This window comes from Zingiber officinale, chromosome 9A (genome assembly GCF_018446385.1).
Source record: "Zingiber officinale cultivar Zhangliang chromosome 9A, Zo_v1.1, whole genome shotgun sequence".
NCBI lineage: Eukaryota > Viridiplantae > Streptophyta > Magnoliopsida > Zingiberales > Zingiberaceae > Zingiber > Zingiber officinale.
In genome coordinates, this window is record NC_056002.1 from 10,849,175 (window position 1) to 10,865,103 (window position 15,929).

A 15,929-nucleotide genomic window follows, 5' to 3' on the forward strand; every position below is an offset into this window, starting at 1 on the left:
CTCCGAACCACGTTAAACGAGCGTGTTGAGTTTAGTTTGCTTTCTTGTCTTGTCTTTTAGAATAACTTTCTTTATATTGTTTGTATTTCCGCTATGCACTAATATTGTAAGAAGAAAGCAATAGACTTGGGGTGATGTCTATTTAACCCCCATTATAGCCGGCCATCCGATCCTCAACATCAAGCATATAAATAGAAATATTGTTTATTTCATTAATAGTCAACTTAAACATACCATTACAAGTATGTGTCTTTCATACAAAAATGTTATTCTTAGACAAGATTGCATTGTTAGACTCTATTACAACCTTCAATCCTTTCTTGTTAAGGATAGACAAGATTCTTGATTACACTAAGGACATGAAGCACATTGGTTAGGACCAATTTCTTGTCGGATAGGCACATCACCCTTGCCAAGCACCTTGGCTCTTGCACCATTTTCCATAATCACTTCATGTCCTTCAAGTGTTTCATATGTCTTGAAATGATCTTTATCACTACATACATGTATGACTACACCCGAGTCATACCACCAATCCTTTGATGAGGAAGGTGTTGCCATGTGGAGTTCGGTTGACACACCAAGTGTACTATTGCTACAATTATTTCTGCACTTGCAATAGCATTAAAACTAGGAGCATTACTATTTTTTTGTTTCTTTTTGGCCCTACATTCAGTCTTGTAATGCTCATTTTTGCCACAATTGTAACAAAATGTACTCTTCTTCTTATCACTAGAAAAGACATTTTCAGATTTCTTTCTTTTATTAAATCTATTTTTGTCAACCAAATTCACTCTAGGATAACTTTCTTTTTCTTTCTTATGCAAGATCTTATCACCTTCTTGAATTCTAAGATGTTTCAACACATTAGATATGGTTAAAATTTCAAAAGTATGAAGTAATTTGTTTTGATAATCATTCCATGAAGATGACAACTTAGCAATTATAGCACCTATTGCATAGATTCTGAAATTTCTACTCTATAGTCTTTAAGTGTTGAAACTATCACTTGCAGATTATGAATTTGATCTATTAGAGGAGAATTATCATCTGGCTTAAACTCAAAATATTTTTAAGAAGAAACTTATTTGATCCTTATTTTTGAGTGTCATATTCACGCTCCAAAGTTGTCCAGGTATCTCTTGGATTCTTCATTGCCATGAACAGATCATAGAGTGTGTTCGAAAGTGTGTTGAGGATGTGACACATACACAACACTTCATCATCCTCCCGCTTGGCCCGTTGTTTACTTAATTCTTTCGAATCATCCTTAGTGGGTGGTGGATTTGCAGGAAGATCAAAGTTGAGCATGTAAGCGACCTTCAATACTGTGAGAAAGAATATCAACTTGTCTTTCCATCGGTTGAAATGTATTCCCGTCCCATCAAGCCTGTTTAGTTTGACAAAGTCTTGATTCATAATCTTGATGGTAGATTCTTGAGTGGATTCCATGGTTATGAAGAAATAAACTCTTTAAGATTGTAGTAGAGAAGTCCTTCGAGAGGCTTTGGCAAAGATCGAGGCCGAGACCTAAAGTCGAGATGCTAAACTCGAAACAATCTAAGATGTGTAATCACTTTCCTTAAAGAGTTTATTGTCTCCATTATTTTGCTAGACCGGATTATAATGGACAATCTCTTCTAGGATACAATAGATTCTCAAATAACAAAGTAACACATTTTTATTGTTTACATAAGAATAGAGAATGATTATAGTTAATTTAACATGACTAAAAACACTTATTTATAGAATTCTTTCAATTAGTAATGAAAATATACAATCATTTATTAGTCATACTAGTTCACAAAAGGACACAACCATTCATGATGAAATCATTAGTCATAAAGGAATGATTCACATAGTAAACATTATTTTAAAAAACAAAACTTTGGATCACACATGGATGCAATTTTTTAAAATACAAATTAAACCTTAACACCATGCAATCCATTTCGATGGGCTCATTTAAATTCATTGATAAAAATTTAATTTAATCATTTTAAATTGTTTAACGAGACATATCAATACGATGGAATAAATCTAAATTGACGATCATCCCTATTTTTCTTAGTTTCTAATCAAAGCACAGGAAGAATTTTATCAGATATTCTAACACCTTAGTTTGATTAAGATACGTGGTAAAATATGATAATATCCATATCAGACGGTGACAGATAAGCCAGATCATCGTTATCCATAGTGGAGGTTGATCTATTGCATACAAGAAGTCATCAAGTCCGTACATTTGTAAGAGGAAACTCCGTGTAGACGTCAGGTAAATAGGATTTGTACCCATGATTTTATCCAAATGTATATTATAATAATAGTAATAATGGAAATACATTGCCCTGTACAAATAGACTCACGCACGTGTCCCGTCGCCCAACGTTAAACATCTCATGATACGACTAGTGGGTCCCATGTACTGGAGGTTGATTCAAGTCGATGTGGTGTGGGTAATCGATGCGTACGTGCTAAGTGGGTATAGATACTATATTTCCGTGTACGTTCACATTGGTTGAATGTTCAAACAAAAGTCAAAGCCGAGGACCAGGCCCGCGCGTCCTTCGCCGAACCCGGCATCCTGGCCGCCGCTAACGGGGGCGAATCAACTCCGAAGCCGGACCAGCACGGTGGAGATCCTAACGCCACCACGGGGATCCCGATAGCTACCCCACCCCACCCCGGCTGCTGCGGAGGAAGCGCCGGTGCCGGCTGCGGCCGGAGAAGGCGGTTGATGTCGCGGCCAACGAGCCGCACGGCCACGTGGACCACCCCGCGGCTGCGGCCCCCGTGGCGGGGGTGCCGGAGAGCGTAGCTGAGGCGGCGGATTGCGGACGTGTGACGGAGGCCGTCGAGGACGTCGGCGGGCGGGATCCGGCACCATCCGAGCCTGGCGGCGCCGCCGAGCGGCCGCTTTGAGAGGACGACAAGGCAGATGCCGGCATCGTCGTCGTCGTCGCCACGGGTTGAGACGAGGAAGGAAGGGTCGAGGGGGATGCGCAGGAGATCACCCCAGGAGGGGTCACTGCCGTCGGCGAGACGCGTGCGGTGGAGGGGCGTGGGGAGGCGGTCGCAGTCGACGGCGGCTGCACCGGCGAACGCGGTGACGAAGGGACGGAGTCGGAAGCCAAAAACAGAGGAATCGTCGTTGAGGTCCTCGGCAGAGATGACGGTGACCTCCATGGCTAGGTCTGGTCCCTTCATTGTTCCTCTGTTTATTTGTCCCTTGTGTAGATTGATAGATTGATATATTGATATAGAGAGAGAAAGAGGGAGATTGGGGAGGGTGGAAAGGGAAAGGGAAAGGGAAAGGGAGGATAGGAGGGTTCGCTGGTGTGGAAAATTGGAGGAAAAAAGGGCGCGTTTAGTTGTAGCGGGAGGAAGGAGAGGGAGAAGAAAGTGGGAGGGAAAGTGACAGCGGACAAATATTAAATGTTCTGTTTATCTTGAAGGAAAAAAATATTATTGTGAAGAAAAAAAAAAATCTATTGCCTACGGTAAAGTGGAGAAAAATCCCCAATTTCATTTTTAATTTTGCATGCAGTCCTCTTATCTAAAAAAGTTTATTTCCACTCCCTACATGCAAAGTTTCCTTTGTTTCAACTCCCTTCATGTAAATATCATGACCAAATTGCCCTCAGATGTTTTAGTTATAAAAAATTTAAAAACGAGTATCATTCTGATTAAATTCAGTACTTTATAACTAGAATTCAGTACTTTATACTAGAATTGAGTATATTTTCTATCAAAATTAACCCTCATATTTTTCGGTAAAAATACTTTAAAAATGAGTATAATTTCTATTAAATTCAGCACATTAAATTAGAATTGAGTATATTTTCTATTAAATTGAGTACGATATTTTTCATACTTAATATAATTACTTAAAAATTCAGCATCATTTACCATTTAAAGAAAATCTAGTAAATTTTTCATCCAATTGAGTCATTTAAAGAAAATCTAGTATAATTTCCATCTAATTGAAGTGAAAAAAAAATCGTACTCAATTTGATAGAAAATATACTGGATTTTAATTTTAATATACTGAATTTAAGAGAAATGATACTGATTTTTGGATTTTTTATACCCAAAAATATCATGGGCAATTAGGTAAACATATTTGACTAGGGAGTGGAAACAAAGTTTTTCATCGCTAGGGAGTGCATGCAAAGTTTTGTTTATCAATGGGGAGTGCATGCAAAATTACCCTTAAATTTACGCAATTTTCGAAGGATACATGAAATGCTTATTTTATTCCTTCGGTTAATCGTAAGGTAATATGATTACGTTTATTCCATACGATTTTGTAAAGTCTAGTTTTTAGAGTCGACTTATAATCCATCTTTAAGCGAAGGACATAGATCGATCGAGAATTGACTCTTGCTTTATTATATCTGATTTTGTTCAAACGCTGAATCAATGGACGCTGGGCACGTGGCGTTCTCCGAACTGATGACGTGGATCTCCGGCGAACTTGCAAGAAAGTCGGGCCGGGAAGGGGTTTTCGGCGACGACCCTCCGACGCTCAAGTCAGGCAAGAGAAAACTATGAAGTGGCTCCGAAGATGCGAGAATACGTACCTCCGGCGAAGTGTGAGGACCCTTATATAGAGCTGTGAAGAGGCTCATGCACACATACCGAGGCGAATACGTGTCCTCCTACCATACCTCAGTATGGGCTTGTCAGAGGAGCTTGCCTGACACCATACTGCTACAGTCCGAGCACCTCTCTGATGGGACAATAGAACCTTCCGTCATAGGACTTCGTGCATAGCTTGGTCTTCGAACATACTTATTGTCAGAAGTTTGTCCTTTTGTCTCTTCTATACCCCCGCAGAGCGCCCAGCCGCTAGGCAGTCCCATCATGTCCGCCCGGACACAGATACTGGCTGAGGCTGTTCGTGGCATTGCAGCCTTATGCATCGGTCGAGCGGGCCACCCGCTCGGCCCGACTACCTTATTCACCATGAGCGTCGGAGACCCGACTCCCCGTCGGGTTATCTTTGATTCTGCTTAAACCCCATTCGGCCGGTCGGTCCCCCCTTTTCCGGTCGGCCGTTTAACTTTTGACCTCCACGTGGCGTTGACTTCCCTCAAAGGGGGTCCCCCGTCCTTACTGCCAGATCACTTGCCTCCCCTTCAAGTCTAGTCGAAGGAGGCGATTAGTCCGACTGACTGGACCATCAGTTGCGTCGAGCGGTGTCCATATGCAACTGCCCTCCGCTCCCCCCCCCACAGGGGCAGCTAAAGCGCCAGTCAACGCCAACATTCCTCGGTATCTTTTCGAAATTTTCGTTAATCTCCATCATTAAGGTCGAGCACGCGCTCATTTAATGCGTTCCAGTGGCTGAATGCCATGCGGCGATGCTGCCGTCATTGTACGGCGGCGGCGTGGTGTTCTGACGGGAACGAGGCGGTTTGAAATGGACGGTGCGATGCGTGCTCCGGTTGTCATGACCTGAATCCGACGGTGGAGGCCGCTCGGGCTCCACCCTATAAAGGCTTCGCTTTCTCCCTTCGTCGCATTTCTGCTCTCGCGTGCTCCATAGATTCTCGCTCTCAGCACTCCGGTGACCCTGTTCTTCTGTTCTCCGACGATCTCCGGCGTTCTTCCCTCGATCCTCATTCTTCTCTGTAAGGCTCCTCCTCTGCTCTATCTTTGGTTCTTGTGGTTCGTGTTTCTTTGCGTTTCTTTCCCGAGTTTTGGTTCTTGGGGCACTGTTTCGTTTGCTATCTTCTTTCTTTTATCCTCTGCCTTTCGTCTTTTTTGGTTTCGTCCGCTCGGACAATGGCTAGCTCCTCCCAACCTCAAGACCAAGCCCTCGGCCCCTGGTATACTACCATGGAGTCGCGCTTCGATCGGCGCGACGCTGATATTCTGATGGATACTTTTGACATCCCTTCTGACTTCGAAATTATCTTACCCTCTCCCTCCACTCGGCCACACAAACCGCCGCACGGAGCTTTTTGTGTTTTCCGCGACCAGTTCACAGCCGGTCTGCGATTTCCCATTCATCCCTTCATCGTTGAAGTTTGCAACTTTTTCGGCATTCCGCTCGGAAGCCTAGTCCCCAACACTTTCCGCCTTTTATGCGGTGTTGTCGTCCTGTTTAAAATCCACAATATCCCCCTCCGACCAGAGGTTTTCTATTATTTTTATTACCCTAAACAGTCCGAGCTGGGCACATATATGTTCCAGGCTCGGCCCGGTTTAGTTTTCTTCAATAAACTGTCTTCTTCCAATAAGCATTGGAAAGAATTCTACTTCTACCTTCGTATGCCCGAGCGGGCCCCCTTCCGAACGCAGTGGCAGATCGGACCGCCAACCTCACCAGAGCTCAAAAGGTTCAAAACCCGACTGGACTATCTTCATGCCGCCAACATGCTAGTCGGTCTAAGGTTTGACATCAATAAGTTTCTGCCTGAAGGGGTGATGTATATATTCGGTCTGAGTCCGATCAGGACCCCCCTCCCGAGCGGCTTCGGTAAGAATTTTACTTTGTGCATTCGCTTTGATTGCTAACTGATTTTCTCCTTTTTCCTTTACAGCGGACATCGTTATGGAGTCCGTGATGGCTGGCATTTTGAAAAGGAAGGCGGCGGCGCTCGAGGCCACGGCGGCCAAAGAGATGGAGACGTTGGCATTCAGCCGGTCGGCTCTAACGAAGGAGAGAGCGAGACAAATGCTGGGGAGTCGGCCGCTCAGGCTTCTCTCCCAGAGCCAGCGACTGGCGCAACTGCTAGTCGAGAGCCTTCCGTCCGGGAGGAAGGCTCGACTCAAGAGGAAGAGCGCCCCCTCCGACAAAAGAGGCGCCGAGCGAAGACGCCGCTTCGATCGGCCACTTCCGTAGTCCAGCCGTCCGAGCGGACCACCGCGGATTCTCGAGGCAAGGCTCCAGCGGTGGAGGCTATTTCGTCCGATCGGACCCCCTCCCAATTGGATGCGTCCGTGGACCCCTTGGAGGCCATACCCGTCAGCTCCCTTCCGCCCGCTCCTCGCCAAGTCCAACGTTCAACAATTTTGTCCCAGTTTTCGACGCCGGCCTCCGATCCTTCCCCGGCTTCCGCCCAGACGACCCCCGGTCGGCACCGCACCATCCGGGTTTCTTTGCATCTCCCTACCAAGGAATTAATGCCCGAGGCCGCTCGGCCAACCGCGCCCGAGCGCATGATCACAATGAAGGGGCCCTTAGCTGAGATGTGGGCCGACACTCGGGCACGCGTCGCAATGATTCCCCTCAGCAACCTGGCCAACAGCCACATGCAGCAGGCCACGGGGGTAAGTCTATTTTCTCAAAGTCCTTTACGCATTCTTTCCGATCAGCTATTAACAATTTTTCTTTTGTCAGAGATGGGTGGAGGAGATCGCTGTCTCCAACCGTCTGGCGATGGTGGACGAGGAGCTAAAAAGGTTGAAGAGTTCGGACGGCGTGCCTTCCCAGGGTCCATCTTATGCCGAGCTGCAGAAGGAGCTCAAAAAGACCCAAGACTTGTTGGAGGCCGAACGGAAGAAGACGGCCGACCAGGCTCACAATCTGGCCGAACTTGATCGCCTGAACAAATCACTGGATCGCAAGATAAGCCTGGCCACCGAGCGGAAGAAAACGGCTATCTCCGATCTGGAGAAGAAGAACGTAGAGGCTCGGGGCCTGGAGCAAAAAGTTAAAGAGTTGATGGACCAACTGGCCGGCAAGAAGGTGGCCCGCTCGGCGGAGACAAATAAGCAAAAGGAGGAGCTGAAAACTCTGCAGGAGTCCCTCGCAGCCTCCCAAGCGGCCTTCAAGGAATATCAAGAAGCGGAGTCTGGCCGAGTCGCAACCCTAAGGCTGAATTACATCCGTTCGGAAGTATTCTCGGAGAAAGTCTGCGAACGGATGTACACTGCCTTCGAGCTTGCTATGACTGCCACCACAACTTACTTGAAGTCCAAGGGTCATCTTGCCGACTCCGTCCTCATCCCGGCCCAAGATCAAGCGGCGCTCCTCGGCACCATCCCCCAGGAGATTTATGATTTTCTTGAGTAGAAGTTTTTATGTAACTCGGTCGCTTGGCCAAAAATTCATCCATTTTTGTAATTCGGCCGCTCGGCCTTAATTTCTCTGATATGCTATCCTTCTGCTTGCTTTTTTCTTTCGCTAATCAATACGCATGTTGTCCGCTCGCCTCTTATCACACCACTCTTGTGTTCGAAAAGGATTTTTTGCAAAGTATTTTGCGTAGCTAGTCCGCTCGGCTGAATATATTCTTGTTTCGACAGAAGAGGTTGTTCGCTGGATGTTGACGAAGTACTTTTGGGGTACTTGGCCGATCGGCGAGTATAGACGGTCGAACGGTGTTGACAGCGAGTACTTTTGGGTACTAACTCACAAGTCCACTTTATTGCCTTCTTCCAGCCGGATGGTTTATAGTCGCCGACGCGACTCAATATTTAATGTCAGAGCTCGACGGTCTTCCGGCCGGAGGGTTTATAGTCGCCGGCGCGACTCTCGATATTTAATGTCGGAGCTCGACGGTCTTCCGGCCGGAGGGTTTATAGTCGCCGGTGCGACTCTCGGGTTTATAGTCGCCGGCTCGACTCTCAATTTTTAACATCGGAGCTCGACGGTCTTCCGGCCGGAGGGTTTATAGTCGCCGGTGCGACTCTCGATATTTAACGTCGAAGCTCGACGGTCTTCCGGCCGGGGGGTTTATAGTCGCCGGCGCGACTCTCGATATTTAACGTCAGACCTCGACGGTCTTCCGGCCGGAGGGTTTATAATCGCCGGTGCGACTCTCAATATTTAACATCAGAGCTCGACGGTCTTCCGGCCGGGGGGTTTATAGTCGCCGGCGCGACTCTCGATATTTAACGTCGGAGCTCGATGGTCTTCCAGCCGGAGGGTTTATAGTCGCCGGCGCGACTCTCGATATTTAACGTCGGAGCTCGACGGTCTTCCGGCCGGGGGGTTTATAGTCGCCGGTCCGACTCTAGCGTTTAACGTCGCCGCTCGACGGTCTTCCCGCCGGAGGGTTTATAGTCACCGGTCCGACTCTAGCGTTTAACGTCGCTGCTCGAAGGTCTTCCGGCCGGAGGGTTTATAGTTGCCGGTCCGACTCTAGCGTTTAACGTCGCCGCTCGACGGTCTTCAAGCCGGGGGGTTTATAGTCGCCGGTCCGACTCTCGCGTTTAACGTCGCCGCTCGACGGTCTTCAAACCGGCGGGTTTATAGTCGCCGGTCCGACTCTCTAGCGTTTAATGTCGCCGCTCGACGGTCTTCAAGCCGGGGGGTTTATAGTCGCCGGTCCGACTCTCGCGTTTAACCTCACCACTCGACGGTCTTCAAGCCGGGGGGTTTATAATCGCCGGTCCGACTCTCGCATTTAACGTCGCCGCTCGACGGTCTTCAAGCCGGGGGGTTTATAGTCGTCGGTCCGACTCTAGCATTTAACGTCGCCGCTCGACGGTCTTCAAGCCGGGGGGTTTATAGTCGCCGGTCCGACTCTCGCGTTTAACATCGCCGCTCGACGGTCTTCAAGCCGGGGGGTTTATAGTCGCCGGTCCGACTCTAGCGTTTAACGTCGTCGCTCGACGGTCTTCAAGCCGGGGGATTTATAGTCGCCGGTCCGACTCTCGCGTTTAACGTAGCCTGCTCGACGGTCTTCAAGCCGGGGGGTTTATAGTCGCCGATCCGACTCTAGCGTTTAACGTCGCCGCTCGATGGTCTTCAATAATGAGCTTATAGCTTGGATGACATACTCCGGCCGAACGACACGGGGTCTTCGCCGTCGATCCTTTGGCTCGGATAATATACACCCGGCCGAACGACACGGGGTCTTCACCATCGAGCCTTTGGCTCGGACAATATACTCCCGGCCGAATGGCACAGGGTCTTCATGTAGTCGGTCGTTCGGTGAATAGTGCCAAATGCGTTTTATCACTTTGCTTCCTGCATTACAAGGACATAGGCGACCAAAACATATATAAAATGAATTACATCAGCGCACCTCTCACTCAGCTTGATACGACTGGAGATGATTTATGTCCCATGGCCTATCCAGCCTTCGTCGATCCTCACCCTTTGTAAGCTTCGGTGGACTCTGGTCGGGAAGAGTCGACTCGCAGCATTTTCCGAGCGGACTTGCCTTCAGCTCGGACCATTTCGACGTAGCATCGCCGAGCCGCCAGCTGGTCTTCTCGCACTTCTCCAACTTTATCTTCAACCGGGAACTTAATTTTCTAGTAGAAGGTGGAGACGGCCGCTCGGAACTCACTGAGCGCTGGTCGCCCCAAGATAACGTTGTACGCAGAAGGAGCATCAACCACGATGAAGGTGGTGGTCCTCGTTCTTCTGAGCGGCTCCTCTCCCAACGAAATAGCTAGCCGGACTTGGCCGATCGGCAAGACTTCGTTCCCCGTGAATCCATAGAGGGGGGTCGTCATTGGCAGTAATTCGGCTAGGTCAATTTGCAACTGGTCGAAGGCCTTCTTGAACATTATGTTGACCGAGCTGCCTGTGTCAATGAAAATGCGGTGAATAGTATAATTGGCTATTACCGCTCAGACGATCAGGGCGTCATCGTGAGGGACTTCAACTCCTTGGAGGTCCCCGGGCCTGAAGCTAATCTCGGGTCCGCTCCCCCTTTCCTTGCTGCAACCGACCGCATGGATCTGGAGCTACCTGACGCTCGCCTTCCTTGCTCTATTGGAGTCACCTCTGGTCGATCCGCCAGCGATGATGTTGATTTCGCCTCGGGAAGTGTTGCTCCTATTTTCTTCCTCCCGTGCGGACGACCTAGACCGCTCCTTGGACATCCGAGGATTGTCCTCGTGCCTCTGAGGATGATGCCGCTCGGGAGACTGTCGCTGTTGCTTGTCGGATATACGTCGATCGGCTTCACGGTGTCGCAGTCGCCTGTTGGCCGATGGCGATCGATGACGGCCACTCCGGGGAGTGGGGTGGGCGATCAGGCGAAGGTTTCGACAATCTCGCGTGTTATGCGTGTCGGTCCAGTGGAACGAGCAAAACATGGGGGTCCATACCTTCTTCTTTGGTTTGGGCCGCTCGGCAGTCACCTCTTGAACGGCCTGGGACCTCGCATGGTGAGAGCGGACTACTTCGGCCCGCGGTCCTCTGGGCGGCTCCTGGCGAGTGACATCTTTCTGCTCGGCAGGGACTAGCCGCTCAGTTAAAACTTCTTTTCTCCGGGTTGCCTGGGCCTCCTCCATATTAATGTACTCATTGGCCCGGTGTAACATATGATCGTAGTCTCGGGGCGGTTTCCGAATAAGTGAATGGAAGAAGTCACCGTCCACGAGGCTTGAGTGAACGCATTCATCATAGTTTCTGAGGTGGCCATTGGAATATCCATGGCCACTCGGTTGAATCGTTGGATGTAAGCTCTGAGCGGCTCCTTGGGCTCTTGCTTGATGGCGAATAGGCTAACACTGGTCTTCTGGTAGTGCCGACTGCTCGCAAAGTGATGGAGAAAAGCGACGCAAAACTCTTTGAAGCTAGTGATGGATCCGTCCGGCAGCCTCCGGAACCATCGTTGCGCCGATCCCGAGAGGGTGGTGAGAAACACCTGACACTTTACTCCATCTGTGTATTGATGTAGGGTAGCTGTGTTGTCGAACTTACCCAGATGATCGTCCGGGTCGGTGGTTCCGTTGTATTCACCGATCGCTGGGGGCATATAGTGCTTTGGTAGAGGGTCCCGCAGAATGGCCTCTGAAAATTGTCGGTTGATCCGCTCAGGGGAGGCATCCGTTTGGGGGGCCTTGCCTTTTCTGTTGTCTCGCAGAGGCGCCTCGTCGGATGAAGATCCTCGCTCACGGTTAACTGTTGCAACTTCAGGAGGCGTACGAAATAGGGCCCGATGAAATGGAACTATGGCAGGCAGCACTTCCGCTCGGCCTCCTGATGCTGAAGTCGCTTGTTGCTCCAGTCGCTCGGCTTGCGACTTCTGTTTCTGTTGCTCCATGAGTTTTGCTGCTCTTGCCTCGATCAGAGCGTCGAGCTCCTCCGTAGAGAGCATCACCGTGTGTGGTCGTCCAGCTTCGTCCATTGCTTCCGCTCGGATGCAGGTGCGTTCCCACAGACGGCGCCAATTTGATCCTGTCCAAACGCTGAATCAATGGACGCTGGGCACGTGGCGCTCTCCGAACTGATGATGTGGATCTCCGGCCGGTCGTAAGGATCTCCGGCGAACCTGCAAGGAAGTCGGGCCGGGAAGGGGTTCCCGGCGACGACCCTCCGACGCTCAAGTCAGGCAAGAGAAAACTATGAAGTGGCTCCGAAGATGCGAGAATGCGTACCTCCGGCAAAGTGTGAGGACCCTTATATAGAGCTGTGAAGAGGCTCATGCACACATACCGAGGCGAATACGTGTCCTCCTACCATACCTCAGTATGGGCTTGTTAGAGGAGCTTGCCTGACACCATACTGCTACAGTCCGAGCACCTCTCTGATGGAACAGTAGAACCTTCCGTCATAGGACTCCGTGCATAGCTTGGTCTTCAAACATACTTATTGTCAGAAGTTTGTCCTTTTGTCTCTTCTATACCCCCGCCGAGCGCCTAGCCGCTAGGCAGTCCCATCATGTCCGCCCGGACACATATACTGGCTGAGGCTGTTCATGGCATTGCAGCCTTATGCATCGGCCGAGCGGGGCACCCGCTCGGCCCGACTACCTTATTCACCATGAGCGTCGGAGACCCGACTCCCCGTCGGGTTGTCTTTGATTCCGCTTAAACCCCATTCGACTGGTCGGTCTCCCCTTTTCCGGTCGGTCGTTTAACCTTTGACCTCCACGTGGCGTTGACTTCCCTCAAAGGGGGTCCCCCGTCCTTACTGCCGGATCAATAACGTATTATGATATTAAATAATATCAGTATAGTATTGAATTTAAAAAAATAAAATTATTCCTAGGGTATAACCAAATTAATCATCATGAGACGATAAGGAAGAGTCTACTTGGTACGACTTAATTACGACAATATAGGTCAAAGTTATGGCGGTCAATGCCAGAGCTTAAGTAATGCTGAGCGAGGGAAGAGAAAATAAAAGAGAACACTGTATCTATCATTAAATGAGAAGAAACGAAGACAAAGATGTTTTCCGTCGGTAATTAATATCATTATTAAACAGGAGAATATGGAGGGTCACTTGGAAAGGTATAAAAGAGTATGCCAGGTATGAAGAAAGACAAAATAAATCTTTGTCCCTAGTACTTTCACTCTCTTATTCTTCTATTTCTAACTTGAGCGTCGGAGGGTCAACGCCAGGGACCCCTTCCATGGTTTTGATTTTGTTTTACAGAGAAGAGCGAGGTCTTCATCCAGTCAGCGGAATTACTACCTACCTGGCTTTCCAGCTTCGCGCCTTCGGACAGGATCATTTTGGCGTTGTCTGTGGGAACGTAGCCTGCATCCGAACGAGAAGATGGAAGACGCTGGACGACTCACAATAGTGATGCTGATGCAAGAGGATCTCAATGCACTAATACAGGCTCGAGTGACGAAGATATTGGAACAATAGCAACAACAGGTGCTAGCCGATCGACAAACGCAGGAGCTCGCAACTTCTGCGATAGGTCGCCAGGCTAAGCGAGGGGACTGATAAGCCAGATTTTTGTCGCAAAATGGGTATCAAAAGAATTAAGTGACCGAATTCATTCTACACTAATGTAGCATAGAGATGACTCGGGTCGTCTCCCAACGAATGTAAACGGTAAAATGGTAGTCTTAGGATCAATTATTTTTGGCTTGGGTTTTCTGGATAAATTGGGGATTTCAGAATTGACTTTTGAACAAAGAAAAGAAATAAGGACCTAAAACTATGCTACATTTGTAAATTCAACTCATGGAAATTAACAAACAAAGAAGCTAACTAATCTAAACTACTGCATTGAAAGAAATGGCAAACAAAAATAACCTAATGCAACAATTAAGCAAATCTAAATTGTGTAGAATCAAGAATCAAGAACAGTGGCCTTAACCAAAGGTTTCAAAACAATAGCAAGGGAATTCGAATAAGCTATGCATCGATCAGCTACAACAAAACTAAAATTCAAACAGAGATGAAGAAACTAGCATTCATAGGATTCAAACTAATCAATTGGAGAAACCCTAGCTTGGGTTCGGTCTACATCAGATGAAGAACTCGGCGTTGAAGACAAACAAAGTAACTCAGATGGAAATGGATCAAGATCAGAGAAAAGGTGCGGAGCTTCAAGAAAGGAAGATAACCGGCCGGAAAACAGAGGAATCGGCTCAAACCACCGAATTGCTTCTCCTTCTTTGCTTCTTCTTCCTCGCACGAAATCGCGGTAGAAATTGGTGTTCAGATGATTGAGATGGCGTCGCCGGCTCGAAGATGGAGAATCACCGGAGGAAGGGAAACACCCTTGAACTCGGCAGCTCGCCGGCGGTGGAGTGGATTGAGGAAGAAGATCGTCGGAGCAGATCGCGCTCCCCTGTCTTGGCACGAAGGTACTGTGGAAGTTCACGCGAACACTGTAGCTTCTCATCCCTTTAAATCTAATCTCAGTTCTGTGATGGACGGCTGTGATTATTCTGCCTCTGATCCAACGGTGAATCTTAATCTAAATTTGATCCAAAGGTTCAAATCTTCATCAAGGGACCTGATCTACTCTCTCCTAGCTCGGATGGACCAAATCTTCAATGGATGGCTTAGATCTCTCTTAATCTTGAATGGACGATCCAGATTACTCCAGAGCTTGATCTCTTCATTTAAGCTTGGATTCGTGTTCAATTTGGTTTGGTCAACCTCGGATCCATGATCCCTTGATGCCTACAAAGAATATAACCAAATATTAGCATCAAATACCACAAATATGATATAATTTGCAATTAGGTCCATAAATGGCTCTAACTCATGAAACATGGTGTAAACATGACTTTAACATATGAGAAGATTAAAATGTATGCCTATATGGATCAAAATGTCATAACAAAATGATAGTTATCAAATTCCCCCACACTTATTCTTGCATGTCCCGAGCAAGCAAACAAAATAAAGAAACAACTAGAAACCATCTCCACAATAATTCCCTAGCACTACCTAGAAGATAGTAAAAGAAATTTAACTAAGACCATCTAAAAATCACAAACAATCATGAATTCAATCCAAACAATAATCAGTAAGTATGGTGATTTCAATCCAATTGAAAAACTAAGCAAGATGCAATCTCACAAGGTACTCACCTATTCTAGCCCTCACACTCAAAAATATGTATTTTAGTTGAGCTCACTCAATGTCACTCACAACATTTCACTACCATAAGCTTGCTTATTTTCTAATTCTCCACCACTATAAAACATAGCATACATGAATCAAAAGGATTTTATCAACAAGAATTGAAATGGAAACAAAAAGAACAATGAAAGTGAATGAAATAGCAAAAGAAAAGGCATCAATGAAGAGAATGAGAAGATAAGAGTATTGGAGGAATATACTTGATGAGTTGACCAATTTGATGTCTAAAGAGAAGAATACCATTTGTTTTTATCAATTCAAAATACCAAGCTAACCTCCCCTTCAATTTGATGACAATCCAAAATTCTTGATACTCTTTCTTCACATTTGTTACACTCTTTTGATGTGCCATTTTCCAATTATTTTCCACTTCACTGTTTTTCCACTTTATTGCATCACTTGAAACTAAAACAATCTCAATTCAACTTATGAGGAAGAGTTTCCTCCCCCACACATAAAATTTTGGCCGTCTCGGACAAAAACTTGATACATATCTAACCATTATCTTCTTGTCTTCATTCTGCTGATTTTATCCTTTCCCTCTGTTTTTCTGTTTTGCTGATTTAAACCTCTTCATCTGCTGCACTTGAATTCCTGTAGCTTTGGTTTATCATACAACAATTTGATGTGTTACTACCTTGGCAGTAATTTTTGAACTGAGATTTCAGAA

General features: G+C 47.2%; 1 protein-coding gene across 1 annotated transcript; it reads right to left on the reverse strand.

The window, feature by feature from the left end:
- Nucleotides 1–2,526: 2,526 nt before the first annotated feature.
- LOC122019024 lies at nucleotides 2,527–3,186 on the reverse strand. The gene has a single exon (XM_042576535.1). The coding sequence runs from the start codon at nucleotides 3,184–3,186 to the stop codon at nucleotides 2,527–2,529; it is 660 nt and encodes a 219-aa protein (XP_042432469.1).
- Nucleotides 3,187–15,929: the final 12,743 nt, after the last annotated feature.

Coding starts and splice junctions, on each gene's coding strand:
- LOC122019024 (XM_042576535.1), bottom strand. CDS start 3,186: ATGGAGGTCACCGTCATCTCTGCCGAGGACCTCAACGACGATTCCTCT.